At 55.6% G+C, this 15,336-nt stretch overlaps 1 protein-coding gene across 2 annotated transcripts in view; it reads right to left on the reverse strand.

The window, feature by feature from the left end:
- The window catches only part of UNC5B (unc-5 netrin receptor B), a 37,591-nt gene that overhangs the window by 9,277 nt on the left and 12,978 nt on the right, over positions 1-15,336 (reverse strand). For both annotated transcript variants that reach the window (XM_084525096.1, XM_084525097.1), the window contains exons 2-4: positions 3,802-4,023; positions 1,965-2,108; positions 604-707 (exon numbers count right to left, since the gene is read on the reverse strand). In XM_084525096.1, coding sequence (XP_084381222.1) covers positions 604-707; positions 1,965-2,108; positions 3,802-4,023 — 470 coding nt within the window. The remainder of the gene's footprint in view (positions 1-603; positions 708-1,964; positions 2,109-3,801; positions 4,024-15,336) is intronic.

The following is a 15,336-nucleotide window of genomic DNA, read 5'->3' on the forward strand; positions in this document are numbered from 1 at the left end:
CCCAGCAGCTCTTTGCTCGTGTTGCACGGCCACTTCCACGGACTTCCCACGGCTGGCTGACCCCGGGCGAGTTGCTCCATCGATGGGTGGCAATGCGGGGTGCAGCACTCAACTGCAGGGCTGCCCATTAGTTCCTGGGCTGTGCTTAATGAGGCTGTTTGGGGTGGGTGTGAGCCGATAACATCACCGCGTGGGCACGAGCAAGGACAAACAGCAGACTGGGGGGCCTGATGGGGAGAGCAAACCCCCCCTGGAGCAGTCCCAAAGACCTCCTCATCTTCGTTGCTGCGTTGGCTAAGGCTGTGGCTTCTCAGAGAAGCCACTGGGCACCTCCTCCTCTCCGGACAGCTGGCCTCTGATGGGTTTCCAGCACACCAGGGGGCGAGGGAGAGGTGGGCAGAATGGGTGCTGAGGTTATGTATGCTGTTCAAAGCCAGAACAACAGACCCACCACCCCAAATAAACAACCCCGCTGAATAACGAGAGCTGGCAGTCTCAAAGCACAGCTGCAATCCATCTGCAAGAACCTGGCTCGTCTCTCCCCACATCTCTCCATTTTTGGGGCTTCCCTTGTGTTTTTTTTTCTCCAGGCTGTGCGCTCACCTCCGCCTGCGGCACCCCCTCGGGGGGCCGGCACTGCAGCAGCACCTCGTGCTCCAGCGGCACCTCCTTGCCCAGCGGCTCCTGGTCGAAATTCTTCCGTAGGTCTGGAGGAGAGGGGGAAACCCAGTGGTTACCAGCACGTGGCAGAAACGGGGCACCCACAAAAACCTCAGAGGAAGGAGAGCATCGGTGCGCACACACAGGAAAATTTCTCTGCATCAAAACGCAGCCTGGAAGGATGGGGCCAAATTGCCAGCTGCCCAAAGAGCATTTGGGGCACTTTTTTGGAGCGGGGCAGTGAGATTTGCACAACTGCAGGGCTCCCATGCATGCACCAAAGCAATTTCCCAGGTTTCAGGGCTCTGGGAGGAGCAGGAGCCCCCCTGCATCACTAGGTGGTGCTGCAATCCTCCGCTCCAGCACCCAAAAAATGGGCTTTCTGCCAGTGCAGGGCACCACGAATTCGGGAGCTGCCCACCCCTGCGCCTTCCAGGGGACACCAGCACGGTGATCCCACGCCTTGCCCACACCTGCTGTGAGCACACCCTAAACACAGGCCACGCTGTGCGTCCAGCCCATGATGCAAGCCTCATTTTAAGGGATTTAACTCATCATATTTCCAGCGGGACGTGGCACCGGGACGTCAGGCAGTGCCACACAAAAGGCTTTGATCCAAATGACCAGGTACGAAGGAACTGGGAGGGCGTGAAGCTGACAAGCTTGTTAGCAGGAACTGCATGGGCAGCATTAGGGAAAGAGGCCGATTTATGGCTTGGCAGAGAGTGCCACGCTCAGGGAGCTCCTGTTACAGGATGCTGGAGATACAGGAGGCGTCTTAAACTGCTTCATCTCATCTGAGCTACACTCAGCTGGGGCCAGCTCAGGGACAAAAGGGTTTCTTTTGGTGGCCAGCCCCGTGCTGGGTAACATTTTCCTTGTTGAGACTAAATCCTCCAGGGACGTCAGCAACGTAGCTGATTCACCAGCCACCCCCGTTTTGGATAACACGCCGGATTATTAGCCCTCTAACAGCGAAATCTGTTTACCACTCGGGAAACCTGCCCGTTCCCCTATAGCTCTGCCGTCTCGTTTGCCCCGAGAGCCAATTGAGCCGGGTAACAGCCTGATTAACTCGCCCTTCATCAGGCTGACACCCACAGACAGCGGCTTCGAGAAGTGACGGATGACAGCAGGGACTCCGGGGACGCGGAGCCGCTGATTCAGGGAAACAGCGCGAGGTGCTAAGCGCCGGGTTATTGCCCGTGAGAAAGCACCAGGAGGAGCTGGGGGAAGCAGCATTAACCCAGCTGGCACCACAGCCTCTCACCAGGCCGTGGGGACGATGCCCAGCGGGCACTTACACGCGATGCGGACGTAGGCCCTGCGGCTCTTGGTGGTGCCCGCCGAGCTCCAGGCCACGCACTGGCACCAGTAGTCCTCCAGGCCGAAGAGCTCCTCCACCTGCTGCCGGGACACCTCGATCTGCACCTCCCGCACCAGCAGCCCTGCCAGGGGACAGAGGGACAGAGGTGAGACCGAGGCACCCAGGACGCGCTCCCCAGGGCTCTGGAAAGGCGTCTGAGGAGGGTGAGGTTTCCGTGAAGCGCCGACCCCTCGTGATGTGGCCGCACGCTCCCTGGCTGTGATTTCCTTAGCTTGCTGTGAGGAGCAATTACTGTCTCCCTGCCACCTCCCTGACAGACGTGCACCGAGGAAATATCACTTATTTTGCCACTATTAAGGGGATAAAAAAAAAAAAAAAGGTATCAGGCCAAGTGCTCTTGGAAGAGTCGGGGCTCTCAAAAAGACCCAGACCTCCAAAGAGATGCTCCAAAACCTCTTGTCTTGTCTGAAAGGCTCGGCCAAGAGGGTCAGGAAAAGCAGAGAGGGATCCAGCCAGGGCTCTGCTGCCTCTGTAAGCACTGCACGTGAAGATGCCATACCCCAAAAATTGTAGGATGAGCTTATGAATCACTACTTAAATGGCTTACACGCATCCAAACACGGCTGCTTTTCCAAACGGTCCCTACTCATCCAGCTGAGTTATCCTCTCTGACTTGGCCTATTTTTGCTTTCTTCCGCGTGAAATGCTTCGGATGCAGTCAGAGCCCTACAGAGCGTGCTTCGTTCAAGACACATCATCTTAAAAGTTATTCTTTTTTTTTTTTAAGGGTCCCTTTTTCCAAGGTTTTAACCAAGGATGCCGAAAAGGTGCGGACACCTAACCGTGCTCATCATGCTCGTCAGCAGCTCTCCCTCCCGACAGCAGACGTTGCAAATGCAGATTTTCAGAGCAGCAAACTGCTCTGGTTCCAGCTCCTTTCCTCAGGGTGGCTGCTGGGCACATGTGCCCAAGCCTGTGTGTGTTTTCCACACACGGCATCACCTCCGCACTGAAGTTGCTGTCAGGTTTTTCACCGGTAGCAGCAACAGCAGCTTTGAAAGCTGGACAAAGAACACGTGTTTTCCTCCCCAAACTGCCCACATGTTCCCTTGAAGCTGGTTTCTCCAGCATGTTTTACTCCTCAGTGCTCTTCCCCTAAGCCCCTGCTGCTTTGCCTTGAAGATGTTATAAATAAATGGCCCCTCGGAGAGCGGCTCCGTCACCACCAGGCACCGGCTTTGCCCTCCAGCAGTGCTTCACCATCCAACACCAGAGGTACTGCTGCAAGGCAGAGGCTTCCCTCGTGCCCTAATAAGCCCCATCATCCTCGTGCTGCTACCCAGCTCCTCTCTTAAGGCTCGCAGATGATAAGAGAAAAAAGTTGTGTGTGGACCGAGGAGGTGGGAAACGTGTTAAAGTGACTTTGTGGGGCTGCAGCCCCCTGGGAATGCTAAAACCAATGGGAAAGAGGTCAGCTGGAGGAGAATAATCCCTAGCATGGAGGTGCAGTGGAAAAAAGAAACCTGGGAAGGAGGGAGGAGATTGGGAAAGTCTCTGGGGTAAGGACAAAGGACAGCAAGTCAGCCTGTTACAGTCCCATAAAAGAGCGATGCCATTCGGGGTGAGAGACCCTGGGGATGGGAGGAGGAGGAGCAGGAGGCATCCTCCAGCCCCAGGATGGATCCCAAACCCCTACCCAGCTCCTGGCCCACAGCCCCACCGGTCAGAGAGCCCTGAGAGGAAAGAAAAGGGCAGGAAAAGCTGGAAAAAGAGGGGGCAGCAGGCAGGAGGGGTGGCGGGGTGCTTGCGCTCACCCGTGACCTCGTCCAGGTCCTCCTTGGTGACGTGGTCGTTCTGGTTGACCCACTCCCCGTTGCACTTGAAGTAGATCTGGGTGGCGGGGTTGGCCCTGCAGACGAGCTCCACGGGCTTGTTCTTCACGATGTAGGCGTCCTGCGGCTCCAGCAAGAAGTGGGGCAGCGTCTCCGCCGGGGCCGAGGGGAAGGAGTCGGGCAGCACGTCGCTGTACTCCAGCCCTGTGGGGCGAGTGCATGGGGGAGTCAGGCCCAGCCCAGCCCAGCCCCTCCCCAAGGATGCTCAGAGCTTTTCCCCAGGGGAAAGCAGATCTCTGCTAGGAGGGGAGCATCTTGCTTGGGTGCCCTGCTGACCCCAAACATCAGCAGCCTGATAAAAACCTGATAAAAACCACAAGGACGCAGAGGGGCGCACACACATTGGGGTGTTACTGCTTAACCTGCTGCTTGCAGGCACCCGACAAGCTTGTAGGTTGCCCAGCAGGGCTGATCCTCACACCCCCAAGAATTAAGGAGCCTGCTCTCCTCTCCCGCAGCTCTGCTTGCCAGCGCCAGGCACTGCAGCAAACATCAGCAGCCTGCAGAAACACCTCCAAGAGCTGGCGCGGCAGAAAAGAGCCCACTCCCTCCGTCACCCTTTGGCAAGGGGGCTCAGAGAGCCTGGGAAGGAAACCGCCTGAGATGGCAGCAGGAGGAGGAGGAGGAGGAGGAGGAAGCCGCACGTGCCAAGGAACCGAGGTGCCCAAGCTGCCTCCCCAGCAAAAAAAAACAGCGAGCGAGGGGAAAAAAAATAACAAACCCACGCGAGGTCAGTCGTTTAAAATCCATTTAGGAAAATTGACTTTCCATTTCCATTTAACGCAGCGCTACGGGAGAGCAGTAGGACATTCGTCATAATCCATTAACTGCTCTTTTGGAAACAATGAATTAAACTCGGGGCTAATTCCTGTCTCCCTGGCTCTTCCCCACCTCTCCGGCCATTCCCTCCCCAATTTCGCTCGCCGGGCTGTGATTTTCTCGGCACCCCACCACTTGCACGGGACGCAGGGCATCGAGGAGGCACTGTATCAGAGCAGCAACCACCACCTCTTTTTCCCCCATTTACAACTCAATTTTGCATCTGCCAAGCCGTCTTTGCACTTTTTTTTTCCCCTTGTAAACCGTTCTGGTGCCATAAACCTAAATTTCCTGGCACAGGGGGCAGGCAGGAGATAATCCACAGGGCTGGCACGAGAGGCAGCCAACAAAACTCAACTCAAGGGCTTGTGTGAAAACCTCTCCCCAGTCATGCTGCGCTCCTGCAGAGCCGGATCCAGGGCTTGGTGGCTGGGGATGTGTACAGAGCATCCTCCAAAAATCACCACTGCGGTGCCAGGGTGGCTCCCCTGGCAGCCCCCAGTGCTCCTGCCTGGGTTTTTGGGGGTTCCCACCTACCGCCTTCCCTTTGCTCCACAGGAGGTGGCCACTTGTCCCCCACCTCCCTGTTTTGGGGCGGAATTCCCAGATTATCACCATCCCAACATCCTATATAGCTCAGGACCCATGGCTCGGCTACATGGCATGCTCGAGCCGCCACTTGAGCACCATACCCATTTCCTAAAGGTTACAGAGCACATCAGGACCTGCTTTGCAGCAAACAATCGTGAACCATGCGCACTCAGAGGATGAGGACACAGGCACTTGAGGCGATATGAGCTTTAGTGGTGAAAAAGGGGTGCTTTTTTCCCCAAGCCACACGGTATTTCCCAAAGGGATGGCGTCTTGAAGCGGTTCCAGGAAGCGGTACCCACCGGCACCTTCATCACAGGGAGGATTTCCTGCTAAATCCTGCACCCACTGCTGCAAACCTCCTCTCGGCAAAAAAAAACAGGGTGAAAACAGCCCAGAAAGGGGAGAAAAGTCACAGAGAAAGGAGAGAAAAGCCAGGGCGAGGAGAAGAAAAGCCCACAGGATGTGACACGCACCCCCGGGCGCCGCTTGGCATTTTCTGCCACATTGGGCAATCCAGAGGCTTTCTGGGGGGCAATAAAAAGTCGTGAGGCTTCTGTAAAAAGGGTCCTCATGCCTCCCTGACCCCGCTGTGAAAAGGGGCCCTAAAGAGCTTGTAAGGGCTCGATGGACACCCACAAGGACTCCCTGTGTCCCTGGGGATAGCCAGGGAGGTGAGGAGTGAGACAAAGCCATGCCGGCCCCTAAGTGCTGCGCTCGCGATTCCCCGAGTTGTTTGACACCTGTCGCATCCTGAGAAATCCTGGGATGCAATCACTGCTGTAGGATGCTCAGGGACAGCCTGGGTATCAGGGCTCTGCATCGCTCGGGTCACACCCAGGAGCACCGAGGGATTTGAGGAGGAGGAGGAGAAGGGACTAAGCCCTGATGCCAAGCGGAGGAGGAGCGGCGAGCTGGAAAAGGGAGGAGGGGAGAACAAGCACGGACTTCTCTCCAGCCTCCTCTCCCCCGTTCCCTCATCACACGTTTTAATCCCGCGGGCTTGAGCCGGATGATCCGCAGCATCTGCTCCCGGGGGAGTTAGGTGCAGATGTTGGCAGCCTGCGCCCTCGATGCGAGAAGATCGCCGACCGCAGCGGCACCTCGCACGGCAAGGCGCTGAGCCAGCACCAGCCCCCTCCCGCCACCCCAAACGCATGGCACGAGGGATGGAGAGGCCGGAAAGCAATTCCCCCGAGCTGGGAGAACCTCCACAGGACAGCGTTAAAATCCTTTCTCCTGCAGTTGTTATCCCTGCAAATATTTGGGAGATTACAGGAGCATTAGCGGCGGCAAAGCCCTGTGCCCATCGCCGGGGCCTGGCATCCCTCCCCACACATGGGGAGGCAGGGACACCACACAAAGATTAAGCACAGAGCTGGGAGCCGGGGTTTTTGTTGTGTTTCTCCAGCTAAACAGGGGTGCCCAGCTCATGGGGGTGTCCCGAGGCTTAAATGAAGCAAGAGCAAAAGGTTTTGAGGGGTGATGGTGGTAGATGCAGAGCCACGGGCTGGCTACCTGGTGGGCAGTGCCCATTCCCAAGGGCTTCCCATCGCAGAAAGCCCTCCTGGGACAATTCTGGGCTCAGCAAAAAGCGGCTGAGCTTCTCCAAGAAGCACCCTCTCCCCCTCAACATCCCACTCACCACATTGTCCCGAGGGCAACGCCAAAAACCCTCCGGCATCACCAGGGGCTGACGCAAACCGCGGCGAGCGGAGGCAAGCGAGGCGGGGAGGGCGCAGCGGGGCTGCCACCACGTCCCACGAGGACCTCCCAGCCCTCGCCTGCAAGGTGCTGATGCAAAGCTCTGAGCTCGTTAGCTCAGCAGCCCGCGTTAACCTCGTTAACCTCTCCACTGCATGACAGAGCCCAAATCGGAGCGGGGGACCCCAGTGGGATACAAGGCTGGGGGCGCACGAGGGGGGGATGTGGGTAAGGAGGGTTTGGGAAGGGAAAAAAAGAGGAACATGGGTATCCGACCTCTTTTCCACATCCCTGTGGAGTCCAACACGTCTCCCAGACCCGTGAAATCCCAAGACTTGATTGCACCCAACCCATGAGCAGGGTGCTCAGTTCAGGACCTTTTGGCTGACATTTGCTGCCCCCAAAACCAGCAGATCCAAGCCCTGGGGACCCAGCAGGGGCAACACACCCAGCACGGAGCAGCAGGGCTTGGCAGCTTCATCCTGTCACCTCCCCTCCTCTATTTCAGCCAGGGGACACAGGACATGGGACAGCTCTGCCCCCAGCGTTTCGGTGCAGCTCCCCAGACCGGCCGGCTCCCCGCAGCAGGCAAATGTTGTAATTACAGAGGGCGCAGTAATGAGGGGGTGCTCCCAGCCAGCCCTAATTACACCCTTGGAGAAAATAAGCAGATTCCTCTCCCAGCGAAATTAAAAGCCTGCAGACGGACGCCCGCGCTGTGCACCTTTATTAAACAGGGCTGGATGTGGAGGCAGGGAGGGGAGGGAAAAGGCAGAGAAAGCAAAGTCTGGGCTGAAAAAGGGTGGGACAGAGGAGCCAGGCAGCACCAGGCCTGCTTTGCATTCAACAGCCTTACTGAACCAAAACCAAAAATCATCACTTTTTATTTTTTTTGCAAAATTCATGGGTCGTGCTCTGGCAAAGGGTCCCCTTCAGGGGAAATCCCACGAGAGCATCCCCATGCTGCTGCAGCCTCCGGACCCAAACACAGCCCTGCTGCAAGGGTCCCGAGGCACGGGAATCCCCAAACCGCCATCCCCAGATGCCGATAATGGGGCTGTGCCCAAAACATCCCTCGCTGCGAGCTCAGAGGAGACAGCTCCCTGCGATGCCTCGCGCCTCCCCAAAAATACCCAAGGAGAAGGAAAAAAGGAGGAATTACTTAGCAAATCCCCGTTACACCCTATCGTGCTCAAGTCTTTTGTGCTACTTCACACATTTCCTTCAGGGTCGTGTTGGAAAACTATCACCAAATTTCATCTACGCCGGCTCTCACCGGGGCCCAGCCACTTGGCTTTGTGCTGTTTTAATGCCATTGCCGCGCTCCCCTCGAGCAGGCTGCTCTGTTTACCCAGCCACCATGTTATTTTTAATGGATATCATAATTATACGGGCTTTATTTGTTTGCTCTGGCTCGGAGAAGGAAAAGAGCCAGCAGCAGATAAGGTGGCCGTACGCTGGTTATTCACATCTACGGCATGCGCTGCCTGCCCGTTGTGCAAAGAATAACGATTCCAGCAAGGAAAGAGAAAGGGGAAAGGAAAACGGGGAACGAAGAGGGACTTGTTGCCCCAGCTGATGCCAGAAAGTCCAGAGAATTACGAATTATCAATCGGAGAGGTGGTGAATCAAGGGGAGGATGAAAGCTCTCCTCGGCAGGACCGCGGTGGGCGCGCACGCAACAGGTCCCCTCTCCCCTCTCCAGGCTGCTTCCAAATGCCAGCTCCCAGAGAAGCCGGGCCGCAGGCAGGAAGCGATTTCCTGTTCACACAAATTACATCCATATTTAAAAATGTAAATTCCCCGGCGCTCCAACTGGAGCCTGGCAATTCGGAGGCGGGCGTTTTGCAATGGGGTTTCTCGACATGCAAATGCGGAGGCAAACGCGTTTGCTTAGGGCATGCAAAAAAAAAACAAAAAAAAACCAACACTAAAAAACAGAGAAAAAAAAAAAAACAACACAAAAACAACAAAGCAATTTAAAAAATCAGCACTGTGAAACTACCCAGGACAGGAGGTGTTCCTCCAGGAGGAGAAGGATGCTCTGCTGCCAGCCTGGTTATTCACCACAGGACGCCCCAGCTCCATATAAACCCTCCTGGGGCCAGCATGGGAACGCACAGGACACAGGGCTTTGCCCTTGGAGCATCCCAATTCCCAGCTGGGAAGGGATGGCGGCAGCCCAGCAAGGCACAGCAAGGAGTTTTGGCAGCTGGAGGAGAGGTGCAAAGGGAGAAGAAGGAGCTCACTTTGCTTGGTTGTGCCTTTTTTTTTTTGGCACCCGCCCTCTCCTCCCCAGCAGCTCCCCAAAAGCCCCGGGAAGCCAAAGCCTCCTGGAAGGCTGCTCCCTTGGCGTGAGGCTGTTGGTTGAAAAACGCAAAACCTACTGCAAAATAAAAGGAGAAAACCAGCACATTCAATGCCCCAAATTAACTAGAAATTCAAATAGGGGAGCAATGTCAAAGAGCAGCTGGTTAAGACCCCTTTATTAAATGGCCTTTAAAGTTGCCCTTAATCTTTCAGATTTGTTGCCCTGATGAAGAAAAAAAAAAAAAAAAAAAAAAAAAAGCATTAACAGAGGATGGAAATATTCTGCTTTTGTCCTTTCTCTGCCCTTTTCTTCCCTTCTCGTTTCACTGGGACAAACAGAAGGAAAAATGGGGGGAGGGAGAGAGCAGGGATAGAAAGAGATTGGAGGGGAAAAAAAATAAAAAGAAATAATCCCTGATGCAGAATATGAAATATTAAGACTCTGCTCTCCCCCTCCATGCCAGCCCTGCCCCTGGTCCAGAAGAAAGCCCTTGGCAGGGCTCGCTCAGGGCCAAGGCTTCCCCATCCCCTGGCTGCTGCACTTGAATCCCTGCAGCAAGGCGCAGGTAGGGGAGCAGCTCCCAGCCTCCAGCTCTGCTCCTCCTGGAGGTTACCTCCAGTTATTTCGCACCAAGGCTTTACAAAGTAGAGCAAAAAACCCTGACGATGTTTGGGAACCAACCAGGGGGGTGCTTAAAGCCAACAGGACCCCGGAGCCTGCTCCTTCCTTTCTCACCGCCAGCAATTTCCACCTTTTGACTGTTTCTTCCCCAATTTGTCCACGGAGGCTGGCCGCACAAAGCCAGCCCTGGCAATCCTTCCACCTTTTCTTCTCCCACGCTGAATTCCTCTTTCCTCCCTTTGTCCTGCCCCAAGTTGCAGCCGGGGCTCTGGGCTCCTGCAGCCTCCGCCACCAGCCTCCTCCAAAGGTGACCCAAAAAAGTCCTCAGGGAGACAGGGTCTGAAGGCTGATGTATGCCAAGGAGCAAAAAAAATTGATGGAAAGGGGAAAAAAGCCCCCCAGCCTCGTCCTCTTGTGCTATGGGTCCTGTTCTCTTGTGCCAAGGGTCCCCCTCCTGTGCCGAGGGTCCCACCCTCTTGTGCCGTGGTTCCCTCGGTGCCTTCATTCCCACGAGTGATTTGCACTTATTGCTTTAAAGCTGGGGGCAGCATGTTCCCCAGCACGCCCCCCCTGATGCCACCGGGCTGGGATTTGCTGTCAGCAGCCATAAATCAAAAAAGAAAATCAAATAAAATAGCAGGCAGTGCTATGGGAGCAGCGGGTCCACAAACCCACTGCGAGCGAATATCCAGCTTCTAAAACCTGGGACCTATGGGGCCCTGCAGGTGCTGTGGGCTCCATCCTGTGCCCTTAAAAGCGAGGAGGAGCGGCCCCCGTTCCAGGAAAATGCACTGCAGCAGGGCTCCTGCCCGTCCCGGGGGGCCCATCAGGCTACCAGCGCGTCCATCCAGCCTGATAGAGAAATTACTAATGTAAATTAATGGATAATTGAAGCCCTTTGGTCCTAAATATTTAAATTATTTAACAGGCAATTAAGAGCGAGGGAAAGGAAAGAGGAAAAGGGGCCTTAACCCCGCAGGTGGGTGCGGGGGGGGGAGAAAAAATAAAAATGGAAGTGAGAAGAGAGCAGCGAGAGCCAAGCACGCACGTCAGGGGGAGGCTGCCAGCCGCGAGCACACCTCGCTGCGGGTTTTCGCCAGGCTGCCTTTCCCGAGGATGCCCCAGCCCCAGGGGGAGCCGGTTCTGCCCCAGTTTCTTTCCAGGAGAGGACGGCTTCAGCTGCTCATCCTCAACTATTTCTGCCCGTGGAAGTGGTGGCGACTTCCCAGAACCGACAGGATTTTTTTAGGGATTTTTAAAATTTCTGTCCCACCGCCTAACCACGAGCCGACAGCATTCCCTTGCATAACGCCATCCCTAACCCCATTTTTTGTTGTTTTCTTTTAACCCTCGCATTCACCTGATCCAAACACCTTGAATCCATCCATTTCAACCTTTTTTTTCAGTCCCCATCCCTCCCCAAACACACGAAGGGGCGCTGGGTTGGGCACCACCAGTGCGATGAGTTTCCCATCCTCAGAAAAACGCACAACGAGGAGTGGAACGGGACCAAAAAACCATGGGATTTCCTCCTCCTGCCTCCATCCCGAGCCAGCCAGGGATATTCCCACAGCTCCCCTGAGCCCTGGAGGGGGGGTCACGAAGGAAAATGCCCGGCGGCCCGTCGAGAAAAGACGTCATGTGGGAAAAAAGGCGTTTTAACAAAAGCGGTGCGTGCCCGGGGACGGCACCGAGGGCAGGGAGATGCAGCGAGACAATAGTGAATAGATTTCAGATTACATCCTGAACTCGCGGCCTCCTGGGAACGGGGTTATAAAAACCCTTTTTATTTTGTTTGTAGTCCAAAACAAACAAGTACATAAAAAGCCCAACGCTGAGGAGCCAGCCAGGAAGTGAGCAACATCTGGGAAACATCTGGTCCTGACTGCCCCGCAGGCTGAGCCCCGGCACGGCTCCGTCTACCTGCTCACACGCTTCTGAGGGAGCCCCGGTACCCCAAATGCCATCCCCTGCCCCGAAAGGGAGCCCCTGGGGGAAAGCTGGGCCCGTCACCCCGCTCCTCTCGCCTGGGGAGCGATTTGGAGAATGCCCTGGTGCAGGGTTTGGGGCATTTCAGGATGCCCTGGTGCAGGGTTTGGGGCATTTCAGGATGCCCTGGTGTGGGGTTTTGGGCATTTCGGGATGCCCTGGTGTGGGGTTTTGGGCATTTCAGGATGCCCTGGTGCAGGTTTTCGAGCATTTCAGGACACCCCAACTTTTCATGGTGCCCTGGTGCAGGGTTTCAAGCATTTCAGGATGCCCTGGTGTGGGGTTTGGGGCTTTTTAGCATGCCCTGGTGTGGGGTTTCTAGCATTGCAGATGTCGAGAGCATTGCAAGATGCCTTGGTACAGGACTCTGAGCATTGCAGGACACCCTGAACATCACAGGATACCCAAAATATCACAATATCACCAAGACTTAAAGGATAAACCAAGCACTGCGGAACACCCTGGTACAGGGCTTTGAGCACTGGAGGACACCCTGAGCATCAAAGGATGCCCTTGGGCAGGGCTCTGAGCATCGCAGGACCCCCCGAGCATCACAGGACCCCCGACCTGGAGCTATTTTATTTTCTCCTTTCCCTTTCCCACCCCAAACACCAAACAGCTCCACAACCAGGCAGCACCAACACCACAAAAGCGGCTGCGCAGCACCCAGCACCCACCGCCCCGTTCCCCATCCCGGACACACACACTGCCATATAGGACCAGCAGCTACACGAGCGACACCACGGCTCCGTTTCAAGGGTAAATAATTAGAAAAGTCAATTAATTCCCCCCAGCATTGCTGCACGGTCAGCCCCAGTGCCTCGGAGCCGGGCACACGTGCGGCTTCTCTTTGAGAGTGCCAGCCTCAATCAGGCTTTGGGGAGCAGGGCGGGAGGAAATTAATGAAAGGCAAAGCTGATTACAAAGAACAATACAATGACTCAATCTGTTTCTCCTACCTCCATTGTATGAAGCTTTTTACATTTTTAAAGGTTTCGCCTGGTCCCTCAATGCACAATGGAAGCACCTCCGAGGGAAGCGGTAATGGCCCTGGAGACTTTTGAGCAAGACTGGACAAAAACAGGGCAGAAACAATCCCGGAGGAAGGGCCAGATGATCTAACAGGTCTTTTGCATCTTTAATTTCTCACCCTTTTCTTTCTGCTCTTATTTCAGGCACAGTTTGTTTTTTTTTTGGCTGCCGCTAATTAGATGTTAATGCGGGAGCAGTTTCATTCCCAGCACATGGTGGAACCAAAAAAAAAACCCAACACGTGCCAGGTCTGAGCACGAGGGATTGATCCTGAAGGTGCTGAGAGCTGGGGATGGCTTTTACCACCCTACCAGAGGCATCAAAGCTCGATGAGAGAAGCCAAGTGGCGCAGCACCAAGCCCTGATGCCCCGATCCTGCGCCCACCCTGCCGCAGATAGGGGACCCCCAGCCCCATGGGGGTCCTGGTGCCTGGCCCCCAGCTGGGACGAGAGCAAAAAGCTGCTGCTCCGAGCCCCGTTTATGACCTTCCACGGGGGGAGCCCGCTGACAGCTTCACGAGCTTTTTGTTTTTCAAGTCGTGGTTTTATATTTACGACCTGAAAGGGAAAGATGCAAGCAGGCAGAGCGTCGTGGGGCTATCTGCTCCCGACCTGCCCCTAGCCAGGCAGTTCCAGGAAGCCATAAAAAGCGATCACATTTCAGCCTCTTCCCCCCTCCTTCTTTCTCTCTCCTCACTAAAAACACCTCTTCTTTTTTTATTTTTTTATTTTTTTTTTCCCCACAGTGGTCATTTCTTTCTAATGCTCACCCCCCACCCCCCAAGGAAAAGCATCAAAAATTCATGCAGGAAGCTTCAGGGAAATCACAGGGGAAAAACAAGAGGCCCCACATGCTGGGGAGCATCCCAGTGAAGGCGAGACCCCACTCAGTTTGGGGTATTTACATGGAAAAAGGTGGTCAGAAGCTGGCTTTGGGGCAGGGACCACATTCCTCTGCTCAATGACTAGGGGATGGAGGCACTTCCCAGCAGAGCCAGGCTGGGAACACCGAGAGTAAAGGCAGGAGCAGGGGTCTGAGCTCTTATTTATAAGCTTGGTGGGGGAAAGAGGGCAAAAGTCCCCAGAACTCAGCATTGGGGCTGCAGAAAAATGCCTTTGGGATGCGTTCCAGCCAGCAGCTTGCCCCCCAGCAAGATAAGCGCCCTCCTTCACCTCCAAATTCCTTGGTGGAGGAGACAGCCCTGATTTTAACAGCACAGGGAGGTGCCACAGCCAGGACACAGTGGTGATAAGAGGTTGGTTGTTTTGGTTTTTTTTTTCTGTATTTTGTCTGGCTGCTGGCTCGGCCAGTGGGTCAAGGGCTTCCAAAATGCATCGCCAAAAACTGGTGGGGCACGGGCACACCAAAACGCCCAGGGCACACCAAGGTGCCATCCTGGATGCTCTCTGCTTTTTTAAGCCCCATGAGCCAGGGCAGCGAGGGCCCTCAGCTAAGAGGCGAGTGAAAACCCTCCTTTCCCTGCCCTGGCCGGGGGTGGGATGCCAAAGGCAGCGCGCAGAGCAAGGGTTTGTGCCGCAGCCCCGGGCATGGGGCCGTGCCCCACAGCTGCCTCTCATTACAGCTTCACCTTCCCCACTCCCATCCGCGGCTGGGCTGCGAGAGCCGGACGGTCTGGTACAGCCAGTTGGCAAGAGAGAGAAAATACTAATAAAAAAATATATATTTATATATATATATATATAAAAAAAAGTCTTTCAAGCAGGGCTAACAATTTTCTCAGCGCACTGGGGGCAGTGAGTGGCATCCTGGGGTGCAGGAGCAGCGGGGCAGGGATGCGGGGAGCCTCCTCTCCTCTTCCCTCCCCTCTTTATCTGCTGCCTGGGGCTCTAGCCCGGCGCCTGCTGATAATCAGGGAGCGCATTTGAAACCCCGGCGCCAGACAGGATCCTTATCTCCAGGAATGCGGGATGGGGGCAGCCCCTGCAACAGCTTCGGGAGAAAGGGGGGAGGCAAGAAGACCCCCCCTGCCTCGTCTGCTGGGTGCACAAGCACACTTGCAGGGACCAGAGGAGGGAGGAAGGGATGGGGTGGGTGACCAGCGGGTTGCACGGAGCCCAGTTCCCAGCCCCAGTGTGGCTGCAGGCAGAGGAAGCTCCCCGTCACCCGGCCTTGCGCTAGGGCCCTGTAATTATCCGGGGAAAATGGCCCTGCTTGGCTTTCCCATCGAGCCAAGGTGCCTGTGCCACGAGCAGCCTGAAATACTCAAAGATCTCGAACGGCTTGGGGACCCCCTGAGGTCGGAGCAGCCTTTATGGCAGGATGGAAGGGGGGAAAAATTATGAGCCCCCCCAAATCCTCCCCTCTGCCCAGCCCCGGGGACGTGCGCCGGAGCTGCCCGCAGGCTGCTGTGCGCTCCCAGCAGGCCAGG

This window comes from Aythya ferina, assembly GCF_964211825.1.
Source record: "Aythya ferina genome assembly, chromosome: 7".
In the NCBI taxonomy this organism is placed as follows: domain Eukaryota; kingdom Metazoa; phylum Chordata; class Aves; order Anseriformes; family Anatidae; genus Aythya; species Aythya ferina.